The sequence below is a fragment of the Tupaia chinensis genome, unplaced genomic scaffold (genome assembly GCF_000334495.1).
Source record: "Tupaia chinensis unplaced genomic scaffold, TupChi_1.0 Scaffold138601_1, whole genome shotgun sequence".
NCBI lineage: Eukaryota > Metazoa > Chordata > Mammalia > Scandentia > Tupaiidae > Tupaia > Tupaia belangeri.
Genome location: NW_006198494.1, coordinates 630,097 through 643,851, shown reverse-complemented (window position 1 = coordinate 643,851; position 13,755 = coordinate 630,097). Strand labels below are relative to the sequence as shown.

Sequence of the window (13,755 nt, the reverse complement as noted above, 5' to 3'; positions counted from 1 at the left end):
TCCCGCTCATCGTATCTCTCCAGTCAAATTAATAATAGTAGTAATAATAATAACAATAAATAATTTATTTTAAAAATAAAAATAAAACAGATATTTCTGACCCCCGATCCATGAAACAAACAAACAAAAAGTGTATTTCTAACATCTCCTCAGGTCATGCTGGTGCTCCTGGTCCAGGGGCCATGCTTTGAGAACTACTGTCCTAGTTTTTGCCTGTTTATAAATGGAAGCATAGGACATGTATTCTTCTGTAACTTCTTTTTTAAACCCAAATTTTGGTTTTGAAGTTCGTCTTTGTTAATACCGGTAGCAATGGGTCATGCATTTTACCATTGTATTGTTTTCCATTTCTCATTCATCTCTACTACCCCTTTGCCGTCAGGGAAAGGGGAGAAAAATAGGAACAACTTGCTTAGATGCTAAGAAAAGTGATTCCTCCCCAACAAGCATCCAGCATCCACCATCCATGACCCCTGACACACAGGAACAGGGCATTGTTGCTGCCCTTGGAAGGAAAAGCTCTGAGATATCTATCCTCAAAGCCCTGGGTTCTCAAGCAAGTTGAGAGGCTTGGGACATGCCTGGCATAGCAAGACCTGCAGACCTCCCAGAGCCTGCTCATATAAAAATATCATGTAACACCGGCCTTCCCTAATCAGATAAGGATATAAAGGGATGGAAGAGAAGGTAACAAACTTAGTATTTGCTTAGAATGGGCTAGACACTACTGTTGAGTATATGAATTAATAAGGACCAGAGAACTGAATAAATGTATGAAAGAAATAAGTTCTTTCAGGACCAGCAGTTGGCGTAATGGCTGTGTCGCTGGACTCCCATGTAGTCGACCACAATTTGAGTCCCAGACCCAGTGACTTAAACTCACACCAGGCACATGTGCGTGCATGCCCAAGATCCTGAGAGGAGAATGGAGGAGAAGGGATTGTGGCATGGCCATCCCCCTCGGATGGTGATTTCTTGTTTTCTGTCTCTCTGTTTCTCTCTGTCTTTCTGGTGAGTGCATGCACCCTATAGCAAAAACTTCTCAAAAAAAAAAAAAAGAAATATGTTCTTTCAAATCCTTTCAACATTTATATATGGTATATATTTTTATACCTGTTTCACAAGAGATGTTAAGAGACTCTTGCCCAGGGTCACAAACCTAACACAAGACACAGTTCGATTTTAAACCGAATTCTGATTACAAATCACATCGTTCTTCCACTTTATATTGTTGACTCCCTGTTCCTCCCCTACGCATTTACCTAACCACTGAGGAGTACTCCCCTAAGGTATTTAAACATTCTCTGGAAACGAGTTCCAATTAGTGTTACCTGAACTGCTGAAACTAGCTTTCATGGTTCTTTTCATAAGAGTTGCAACAGATGTAGCATTTAAAAAAAGAGTGGGAGTGACACATTAACTCATGGCATGGTCTCCTGGTTGGACCTGAATGTTCGACTTGGATTTATTTGCCTGACAACTGACTGGGCTGCCTTGTGCTTTTGCTGCAGGGGCTTTCCAAAGAAGGCCAGCAGAACGGCTAGGATAGCCTCCGATGAGGAGATTCAAGGCACAAAGGATGCTGTCATTCAAGACCTGGAACGGAAACTTCGCTTCAAGGAGGACCTCCTGAACAATGGCCAACCGGTACTGAGAGAGAGATGTGGGGCCTGGACTTGGAATCTTAGCAACCACATCAAAGAGCTCTTCTCTCACTTCGCTAAGACTTAGCTTCTTAAGATCTGTCCGCAGAGTTATTACTTCTAAATCTCAACATTCCTCCTAGAATTATTGCTTCAATCTGGAGACTATGAAATGGCTTCCTTCCATTTGGTCTTCACTGCTTCCTCCTATTTATAAAACTGTTCGTGGAGTGAAGATAGCACATTTGAGAGAAAAGGAAGAAGGGTAGACCTTAGGGTTGAGAACAGTTGAGTAATCATGATTTTATACAGAAAAAAGAACATGGGGGTTCCATTCAGGCTCAGTTGGGATTGGAAACAGTGAAACAGAAATAAAGAATCAAAAAGGGAATTTGGATTCTATGGCGTGTACTGTGTCTACACAGAACATATCTTTACTAAAGAAACCCTTGCTGACGTTTAGTTCTACTCTACCAGACTATTACTAGAGATCGAGTCAGGAATCTGAAATGGTAATGCCTGCTCCACAGTTTATTGGGTTGTGGGAAAGTCATGACACATTTTTGCGTAGAAAAACATAGAACGTGACTTTCCTGACAACCTAACCGTTTGGTAGAGCAAGAAAACTGAACTCAAGAAAAAAATGATGTTTTAAAGTTGCAGAATTTTAGAGTATATAAATAGATTTTGTAAAAAAATATGTGAGATGTTGGGCCTGCCACTGACGTGATAGTTAAGGAGGCTGGATCCCACGTGACCAACTGCACTGTTGGAGTCCTGGACTGGCTTCTTGGAAAATACACCAGGCATGTGTGTGTGCATGTCCAAAATCTCAAGAGAAGAATAGAGGAGAAGGGACTGCAGTGTGGCCACCCCCCTCCCCACAAGGGGGGCTTTCTCACTTTTTCTTTCTCTGTGTCTCTCTCTTTCTAGCGAGTGTGTGAACCCTAGAGCAAGATTTTTAAAAATATTGTGTATGAGATATTTTCTCCCTTTGACTTAAGTGTTTCCTCATCAGTTTCTTGTTTTTGTGGTGTGCTGACCTTTTCTTACCACATCAGGCTACTTAAAGGAAATGGGAAAAGCAAACCTAGAAAATAAGATTTCCCATGTAAAGGGGAAGAGTCTTTGTCACTTTATTATGGAATTATCACCAAAAACTTTCCCCTAGCTCTTAAGGAAGAAAGGAGCTTCTTTGTACAAAATCTCCTGAGATACCTTTTTTGGAATAGAAAGATCTCTATGTTAATTATGTTTTCTGGGGATGTTAATTATAAGGCATTGATAAAAATCTGAGAACAAACCATATTTAATTGGAAAGAGAGAATAGAGGAGAATAGTTGAATGCTGATTTTAATTATTAGGACATCTCAAAAGGAAAGATTACAATTCTAATGAGTTTTGTATCATTTACTCATTTCCTTGGATGTAGAAGACTTTCTCAAAAGGGAAATACTTCCTTGTGAAGTAAGTGACTACATGTGTAAATGTACAGAGTCTGGAAGTTTTCCCTGGCTCTGTCAATGAAAGCCTTTGAAAGATTAAAATAAATACTTATGGGAATGTTTTCAAGCCAGGTAAAGATATCACTCCAGTTTTTTTTTTTTTTTTAACTTTTACTTTTTGCTTATTTATGTAAATATTCCTATGGACTAAGATTCCCTTGGTTAAGATAAGACCTATGTAAGCTATTATTTAATCATATCATGTGTACTACATGTACATTTATATTTATCTGTTATATATCTAAGTATATATTATTTATATTCATCTGTTTAGCAGTGTAGGACTTTTTCTTTTCTTTTTTTTTTAAGAGAGATTTTTGCTATAGGCTGCATGCACCGCCAGAGAGACAGAAAGCAAAAAATCACCCTCCATGGGGATGGCCACACTGTAATCCCTTCTCCTCTATTCCCCTCTTGAGGTCTTGTGTACACATATGCACACTCCCAGCATGAATTTTAAGCCTTTAGGTCTGGGACTCGAACCATGGTCAACTACATGGGAGGCCAGCAACATAATCATTACGCCATCTGCTAGTCCCCAGAGTGTAAGACATTTGCAATAAATTCCATCGATACCCATAATTGAGGATGTAGAAGGAAAGAAAAGTAAGATTTTCCATTTTTGAAAACTAGATTTTCAAATGACGTTTTCCTAATGTTACACATTATTCTCTTATTCATTTTGGCTTTTGTAGACAAGTAAATCCACATGACATAGTGCTTCAGAAACAAAACTGTGAAGTAAATTTGGCTTCTAATGGTAGCAGGTGCATTCTGTGAAGAAATACAGAGATATCAAGCTGATATTTCCGCTTATGAGGAACAGGGTAGAAATTGCTCCAGTCCTCCCTTAGACATTGATAAAATTTTCCAGGAAAACATTAGCAAGGTTTTTGTTTGTTGGTTTTTTTGGTTTTTTTTTTTTTTTTTTTTTAAGATTTTTGCTATAGGACCAATGTGCTCACCAGAGAAAGACAGAGGGAAAATGAGAAATCACTCTCCTACACACACACATCCAGGGCCACACTGCAATCCCTTCTCCATTCTCTTGAGATTTGGGGCATGCACTCAAAGTGATTCTCAAATCACCAGGTCTGGGATTCAAACTGACAAGTTGGGCATGTGAGGTTCAGCCTCTTAACCACCACACTATCTGCTGGCCCAGGAAGGCTTTGGAAGAGAGCAAGTATTTAAAACTCTCTCTCAAACTGGGATTGGCTGACTTTTTTAAATAGACATGAGAAAATGAAATACTAACATTCTGGACTGAGAGCCTCCGTGCACCAGTTACACACCCACCTCTTCCTGTCCCCGATCTCCCTTTATGAAGTGAAAATTTTAAATTCGGGACTGCCATTTGGCACTTGTTTCACTTCCCAGTTTCAGCTGAGACTGGAGCCAGCAGTTACTGGAAATTGTAAATTTACACATGTTTTCTTGACTAGAGAGCTTCCAATAAAATTGACATTTATATTCAGATGTTTGGAAGTTTATCTGAAGTAACTTCTATACCTTTTCCAGGTTCTACCTGACTAATTATTCTCTATTCCTACTATTCTTAATCAAACACTTGGTTGGGGCAGATAAGTGTCTGCTCCCTGGCCCATAATTCTTTTTTTTTTTTTTTTTTAGAGGTATTTGCTATAGAGCACGTGTACTTGCCAGAAAGTCAGAGAGAGATAGAGAGACAGAAAGTGATTGCCACACCGCAATCCCTTCTCCTCCATTCTCTTCTAGGGATCTTGGGCATGCATACACATGCGCCCCGTGTGAGTTTAAGTCACCAGGTCCAGGACTCAAACCAGGGTTGACTACATGGGAGTCCAGCGACATAGCCATTACGCCAACTGCTGGTCCCCTCCCTGGCCCATAATTCTAAGACATTTTAGACCCAGCACTCGGGAACTGGAATCACCACCATACACAGAACAAAAATGTCAGCATTTCTCATGGTTTTGGCTGATTCCATAGTACTGGCTGCTTCATACAAAATGCAATCACTTTCCTTGACTAACAGGCCAGCAGTCTGCCACTGAGTCGAGTCATGAATTGTGGGTGTTAGCTCTGGCAGGTATTTTTCATAGTTTTGTTGCTGATTCAGGCATGCGTAGTCATTCTTAGTGGATTATTGTATTTGCCTACATTCATCCACATTATACAGCAGCCTCCGAAGTGTTCTTAGACATGAGGGCCTCGAAGCAGAGAGGGCCATGTCTGCCAGCTGATGTAAAATTTCCCTCAGTGGGACCAGCAGGTGGTGTGGTGACTAGGGTGCTGGATTCTCATATGACTGACTATGCTTCAAGTCCCAGACCCAGTGGCTTGCTTTCTCATTCACACACACTCTCTGTCTCTCTTTGTCTCTCTCTGATGAGCACAAATGCCCTATAGCAAATCTAAAAATAATAACAATACATAAAATGAAATAATTCGTACAAAAACCTTTCCTTAGCTAATGTTTATTGAGCACATACTATGTGTCAGACACATGTGCTAAGTGACCGGACAGAATTATTTCAAATGATACCTGCTCTTTCGATCTCATTGAACAATTTATTCTTTAGTGAATCTTTCTTTACACTTGAGTGTAAAGTGTATCCTTTAGTTTATCTTTCCATTTGTGCTCTTGGTCAGTCTTAGAGTTGATGTGGCTGTTCTCGCTCAGACTTATAATTGGCTATGAAATAACATTTCCTTTAAATTGTATGGTGCTATTTAGGGCCAGTAGGTGGCGTGGAGGTTAAGGCACTGACTGTGGTTCAAGGCCCATGCAAGCCCAAAATTCCAAAAGGAGAATGGAGGAGAGGGGATTGCAGTATGGACATCCCCTCAGGCGGATGATTTCTCACTTTCCCTTTCTTTTTTTTTTTTTTTTAAGAATTATTTTATTAACTTTCTTTATTTATTCATTCATTTGTTTATTTCAACCAGAGAGGGACAGACTGAGAGAGAGAGAGAAAGCAAGCTGCTATGGTCGAACCATGGTTGGCCATGTGGGAATCCAGTGCCTTTAACCACCACATCTGCTCCCCCCACTTTCTCTGTCGTTCTCTGGAGAGCACACATGCCCTCTGGCAAAAATAAAACAAAATTTTTTTTTTTTTTTAAGGTATGGTGCTGCTTCAGTATTTTTTTTTTTTTTTCTTTTTTTGGAAAGGTTTCTTTGCTATAGGGCACGTGTACTCGCCAGAAAGAGAGAGAGACAGAAAGCGAGAAATCACCCCTCAGGGGGGATGGCCACGCTGCAATCCCTTCTCCTCTATTCTCCTCTCAAGATGTTGGGCACACACGCACACACGCCCGGCGTGAGTTTAAGCCACCGGGTCCGGGACTCGAACCACGGTCGACTACATGGGAGTCCAGTGACATAGCCATTACGCTAACTGCTGGTCCTGGTATCTTCTCTTTTTCTGCTTTTTAAAATCGTTATGAAAGATAAGTATATGGCATGTATTTTCTGTGTGGTTTCTGCCTTCTCTTTGAATTTGTGCTGTAACAGTTGGCTCTCAGGATTAATCATCTAGTCCCTCAGCACTGGACTACACCATTAGGAGTAGTAGGGGAGGTGACAGGCAGGACACCTGAAACAAGGGAAAGAAAGACTCTGTTCATGCAGGTATCTGAAGCTAGAGAGAATAATTACCAAAAATATCAAAAATCATTGTATTTGTTTTGTACTTTTTATATAAGGTAATGGGTAATTGTGAGTTTTTTTGTCTAATTTTCATGTATGTGTGTGTGTGTGTGTCTGTGACTTACTTTGCTTAGAGATTAACATATGAAGAAAGAATGGCTCGTCGACTACTGGGTGCTGACAGTGCAACTGTCTTTAATATTCAGGAGCCAGAAGAAGACACAGCTAATCAGGTACTGTGTTGATCTGCACTTTTTTAAAAAAAAATTACAATTATTTTGTCCCTCTCCATATACTCTGTACAGACACTATTCTTGGGACCTGTTGTGTGAAAAATAGAGAGTAAGTCGTAGAAAAGCAGTATCAATATCATCAGCCAAACTCATCGCTAATATTTAGTGAACATAAACTGTGTGCCAGACATCGTGTTGAGTGACTGGCAGAATTATTTCGGTCACTGATCCCCGTTCTTTTTAGCGTTCTGTTGATGGGTGTATTCTCCTTTCAAGGACATTCCTGTTTCTCCTGTTCTGTGCTTTAATTCAAAGTAACTCTCTATATGGAGAAATACATTTTCACTGACAATGCTTGAAAGAACTAATATTTTCAGTTAATATTCTTAATATCGATTATATATAACTATTATATCATAGTCAATGTAAAATATCTTCGTACAGAAAAGACTATGCTGTTGTCTTCCCTCCTAAATCACTAATCAGCAGACCTAAAATGCTGTTTTTGTTTCCTGCTGCCACCAAAAAGTTACTTCATAGATTTAATGTAAGTTGCTTTATCATCTCTACTGCTTCTGTTTAGTTTCCAAATGTAGTCTCAGGCTAAAAGAAAGACTTTAAAACAAGATGGGGGGGCCAGGGGAACCAGCAGTTAGCGTATGTCGCTGGACTCCCACGTGGTCGACCATGGTTCACGTCCCAGACCCGGTGGCTTAAAACTCACGCCGAGCGCGTGTGCGTGCGTGCCCAAGATCCCGAGAGGAGAATGGAGGAGAAGGGATTGCGGCGTGATCATCCCCCCTGGAGGGTGATTTCTCGCTTTCTGTCTCTATGTCTCTCTCTTTCTGTCTGGCGAGCGCACACGCCCGATAGTGAAAAACCTCTCCCCCAAAAAAAAAAAAAAAAATCAAGATGGGGGCCAGCAAATGGCATAGCAGTTAAGGTGCAGAATTCCCACATGGCCAACCACAGTTCAAGTCTCAGACCTTGCCGCTTGAAAATCACCAAATAAATAAATAAATAAATAAATGTTTGGTTTAAAATAGTCAAATGAATGCTTTCTCATGTCTGTTAAGAAATGGGTCATTCTTTAAATTCTGAAAGTTCTTTTGTGTTAAATATTGCCAACACAAAAGTTTTCACATACAACTAGAAATCTTGCTGCATTCTTATTTATCATTACTCTTTACTTCTTTTTCTCTACCATTACAGGAAATTGGGTCTCCTCATGCTTCTCTAGGGAGTCCTCTGGACGGTCAAAAGGTTACGCTTTTCGCTTTCTCTTTCTGGTCTTTCACTGTGTCTGTTTTCTTCTGTTCTTCTTTTATCTGTTTTTCTGTCTTTACTGCCATATAGTAATTACAAATGCTATGACCAGTATCTATTTTAATTGACTTCTACATTTTTTAAAGTTTATTTATTTTTTCAGAGAGAGAGAGGACAGAGATTATAAAGACAAAAAAACCCAATAGGGTCTTCACATCATGACATATCTCTGGCTTTGGCCAGACCAGATCATGGGCATATGCGTGCACTCAGCATGCTCAGGGAGGTCCCAGGATATGAACCCAGGACCTCTTCCATGTGGGCCCAGTTGCATTCTTACTAAGCCCACCACTTGGCCTCTATTTTCATTTCCTATCAGATGAATAAAATTGGTGCAATGTGATTTTTCTTGTCATTTACTTACAAAGTTAAATTTAATTTTGTCGTCGGTGGATATTCTGAACTTTAAATTCCAGAAAGTTCTTCATTTTTTATACCTTTCTAAATAAAAGGGGGGTTAATTCTTAAAGTGATGAATCATAATTAGACAAAACAACTTGAGGTATAGTTTCTGCGATTTTATTCATACCAGTTTTATTTCTTCCTTCAAACCAATAAACTTTTTTAAAGGTTGAATGACTTCTTTAGTAAAAACCTAATTAAAATGATATTTTATTTACTATTCAGTGGGGGGTATTTTATAATGGGCTATCTTGTCTTCATTGTACTTTTAGGGAAGAAAACTGTAGGCTCCACCTTAATCATCAGAGGTTATTGAGGGGTTCTTTGCTTTGCCTTTGTTTTTTTGTTGCTGTTGTTGTTTGTTTGTTTAACCACAATTTTGACTGTTCTGTCATTCCTATTTTTCTTATAAAGAAGGTGGGTTCTTAACTGCTACAGAGCTGAAGAGGGGTCCCCTATGAAGAAATGGATTGTTTTGTATGAACAAAACATGGTGCTATTTTTTTTCCATGTTATATATTTTATACAATTCTATGTGATGTTGCAGCTGCTTATCACATGTACTATTAACCTTCTGGAGGAATGTACCCCTTACCTCAGCTCTGCCCTACAGAAGGAAATCAGCAATCTATTATGTTTTATTTTTACAAACAGTTTACACACATGTAACCGTTGCTTTTGCTGTTTTCTTTCCTTTTCTCTCCTCCCTCAACCCCTCTCAAGTGAAAAGAGAAAAAAAAAACCTCATATTCTTAGGTGTTTTTCCCCCTTTCTGCTCTTTTAATTTTGGGAGCATAGGACTTGAAGACAATTTGAAATGCTATACATATTCATTTCCAGATGTTTTTTTGTTTTACATGGAGTTAAGTTGAGCTGAGACTATGTTTTCAAACTCTATGGTTTTAAAAAAAATCACTATCTTCTCAGGGCCTTGTTGGAGAGGGGGACAAGATGCATGAGATGCACTGTACCACAAGGGACCGAGGTTGCTAACTTGAACTTCTTTGTTTGACACAGGAGTACAAAGTCTCCAGCTGTGAGCAGAGACTCATCAGTGAGATCGAGTACAGGCTAGAAAGGTCTCCTGTGGAGGAGTCGGGGGATGACATTCAGTATGGGGATGGACCTGTGGAAAATGGAGTGGCGCCGTTCTTTGAGATGAAGCTGAAACATTACAAGATCTTTGAGGGAATGCCTGTAACTTTCACGTGTAGAGTGGCTGGAAATCCAAAGCCAAAGGTGAGCCAAAAGCATGGCTTTTGTAGAGTGGTGTTTTCTGAGGAAGAGTTTAGCTTCCAAAATACAACATGAGTGTTAGAGGGAAGAGATGAAGACTACTCTTCTCATACCCATCATATAAAATGTAAGTACTCTTAAGTTCAGGGCTATCTGCAAGAGGCTTTACAAACCTAAAAAGTAGATAGGCCTGCAGATGGCATGATCATTGAGTCCCTGGAAGCCACATGGCTGACTCTGTGGTTCTAGTCCCAGATTCAGTGACCCGGAAAATATGCTGGATACATGTGCTTGTGTGCCCAAAATCCCAGAGGAGAATGGAGAGGAGATTGTTGTACGGGCATGCCTGCTGGAGTGGTGATTTCTCACAAGAAAGAGAGAGAGAGAGAGAGAGAAAGAGAGAGAGAGAGAGAGAGAAAAGAAAGAAAGAAAGAAAGAAAGAAAGAAAGAAAGAAAGAAAGAAAGAAAGAAAGAAAGAAAGAAAGAAAGGGAGAGAGAGAGAAAGGAAAAAGAAAGAAAGAAAGAAAGAAAGAGAGAGAGATAGAGAGAGAGAGAGGAAGGAAGGAAAAAGGAAGGGAAGGGAAGGAATTTAAAAGATAGAAGGTGAGTAAGAATGGAGTTTGGGTCTGAAGAACAGAACAGAATAACCCCATAAAAACAACAATTAATTAACAAGGAGCTTGTCACATACCTACATTGTTTACTCCTCACTGTTACTCCCAGATTGCAAGTAACTAAACTGATCTTGGTGACGTTAGCTACCTTTTCCACATCCAAAGAGCTGAAGGGCATTCAGGCTTGGATATGAATCCAGTGGTCTGAATCACACAGAGAAGGAATACACACTGCTGGTTATGAAAACTTCACATCTTTATAAAACCAAAGCTTTCCTATATTTACAGAGGGCAATGAGGTGAGGAATACTGTTTAGGAAGGATAATGAAAACTTCTGATGTTATAGAGGACTGGGCTAAATTGGACAGGAGCCCTTTCCCTGCAAACACGGAAATGCTGGATAAGGAGCTGCCCTGTCTTTAAAGCAGGACTAGAATAACTTTACCAGTCCAGCAAAACAATAGAAACGATTATGTTTTTCCCCAGGACTTGAGTGGGAGGAATAGAAAGGATAAGAAATTGAAATCCCAAAAATATACAACCACACGATAAGGAACCAAAGCTAAGAAATTAATATGAAATTTAATTATGTATTATTATAATCCTTAGGTTTCTGGCAGAAGCAAGCAAAAACATTGTCCTAGAGGATACTTTTTACAACTGGAAGTGTATCAGACTTCCACAGGGTACTAGGGAGGAAACACTACAGAGCACTCACTCACAATAAAACCATGCAAGCCATCTGAGGAAATAAACAATCATGAGGAGAGTCAATAGCCCAAGAAGTAAATAGAAGCCCAAGTTTTACACATATTGAACAATCGTAAGAGGACTCTAAAATAACTGTATTTAAAATAACTGATAGGCGAGCCAGCCAGCAGCATGGTGTTGAGGTAGCTGGATTCCATATAACAGACTACATGGTTCAAGTCCTGGACCCAGTGGCTTGAAAATCACACTAGCACATGTACATGCATACCCAAAATCCTGAGAGGGGAATGGAAGAGAAGGGATTGTGGTGCAGTTATCTCCCCTGGGCAAATGGTTTCTCACCTTCCCTCTTTCTGTCTTTGATAGGCCAGTAGTGTTAGTTAAGGAAGATGGATTCTACATGGCTAACCATGGTTCAAATTCTGGCCATGGCAGCTTAAGAAACACTCTGGACATGTATGTACATGCCCCAAATCCTGACAGGATGGGAAAATGAAGAAGGGATTGTAACATGACCATGCCTGATGGGGAGGGTTTTTTCCTCTCTTTCTCTGACAAGTGTACATACCCTCTGGCACTTAAAAAAAAGAAGAAGAAGAATCACTTCCAGCAGGGTCTCATCATACTACAATCCCCCTTTCCAAGCCCTCCAACTCCTCAGGATCCTGGGCACTCATACACACATACATTGTATTTCTAGGCCAACCCAGAGATCCAAACCCATGGTTGGCCATATGGCTTCCAGTCTCACAGGACACTTGGGTACTGCTGTTGGGCCTAATTTAATTTTTAGAACTGAAAGTTATGGGACCAGCAGATAGCATAGCGTTATGTGGCTGAACTCCCACCTGGCCAAATGTAGTTCGAGTCCCAAACCCAGTGGCTTCAAAGTCACACCAGACACCTACCTGCATGTGTGCCCAAAATCCCAAGAGGAGAATGGAGGAGAAGGGATTGCAGCATGGCCACCACCCCCACCCCCCCTCCCAGAGGGTGATTCTTGTTTTCTGTCTCTCTGGTGAGCACATGTGCCCTATAGCAAAAAATCTCTCCAAAAAAAACTGTTTTAAAAAGAATAGGAAGTTATTAACCTACTTTATAGTTAATTTTTAGGTTCTAGAAACTAATAAATAATATGGTTTCTATAAATTTGAAGTTAAATGAAAAGCAGGGGTTGGAAAATTAATGTTGTCAGACCATGATAATTCCTATATTTATTTAGTATGATGTATTTCTAGCCTGTTCCTGTTTTAGGAATAGAGAGATGTCACAGATTTTTTGGATTCAAATACTTTGACATAGAACTGATTTAGTGCCAGTTTGTATCCTCAATTTGCATATTGATTTGCATTAAGGTTTTATAAGAATTATTTATTTAGTTTTATGTATTTATTTTAATTTGACCAGAGAGAAACAGAGAGAGGGACAGTGAGAAAGAAAGCAAACTGCCAGGTCTGGGACTCAAACTGCAATCAGACATGTGGGAGTCCAGCACCTCAACCACCATGCCACCTGCCAACCCCTGAAAGAAGTTTAATTTAAAAACAAAGGATTCAGGACCAGCAGATGGCATAATGGTTACATCACTGGACTCCCACATAGTAGACCATGGTTCGAGTCCTGGACCCAAAATCCCAAGAGAGGAATAGCCGCAAAGGGAATGTAGCATGGCCATCCCCCCAGGGGACAACTTTTCACTTTCTGTCTCTCTGGTGAGTACACACACCCTAAAGCAAAATTCTCTCTTCAAAAACCATTATTAGTTTAATTTTTTAAATTATTTTTATTATTTTCACTTTTTTATTTTTATTTTTTGAGATCGAAGTGAGGATTTTTTTTTTCCTTCCTTTTACATTCAGCTTTATTTTTGTACTGGATATTTGCACAGAAACTACAAAAATGCCCAAGTTGTGTTACATTTTTTTTAAATTATTTTTATTTAATTATTTTTCACATTTAATTTCCTATCAATTCAAGTTATATCTGAAAACTGTTGTACTTTCCAGTACTATTTTGTTTTGTTCAACCTAATGGGAGGAGCTGCCAAGCTGCCAATCTTTGATCAGATATTTCTTGGCTTGAATTAGTGATAAAGTTCCCCATCACCAACCCTTAACCATAACCTCCCTTCTCACCACCCTCTTTTGTGTGTCTAATACAATCCAGTGTAATGATTAGAGTTCAGGGTTTGTTTTTGTTGCTTAAAACTTTTGTTTGTTTGTTTGTTTTAAAGAATTATTTAACTTTATTTACTTATTTTCATCTGACCAGAGAGGGACACAGTGAGAGAGAAAGAGAGAGAGAGAAAGAGAGAGTGAGAAACAACACCGCCAGGTCCAGGACTCGAACTGCAGTCGACCATGTGGGCATCCAGTGCCCTTAACCACCACGCCACCTGCTGGCCCCTAAAACTTGTTTTACCTTCACTTTACAAGTAATACTTTTTTAAA

The 13,755-nt window shown here is 39.7% G+C and overlaps 1 protein-coding gene across 1 annotated transcript in view; it reads left to right on the top strand.

Annotated features, from left to right (window-relative positions):
* Nucleotides 1-13,755, top strand: part of PALLD (palladin, cytoskeletal associated protein) — a 121,285-nt gene that overhangs the window by 80,034 nt on the left and 27,496 nt on the right. Inside the window, exons 6-8 of the mRNA XM_006161454.3 lie at nt 1,512-1,647; nt 6,917-7,015; nt 9,761-9,982. Of these exons, the coding sequence (XP_006161516.1) occupies nt 1,512-1,647; nt 6,917-7,015; nt 9,761-9,982 (457 nt within the window). The remainder of the gene's footprint in view (nt 1-1,511; nt 1,648-6,916; nt 7,016-9,760; nt 9,983-13,755) is intronic.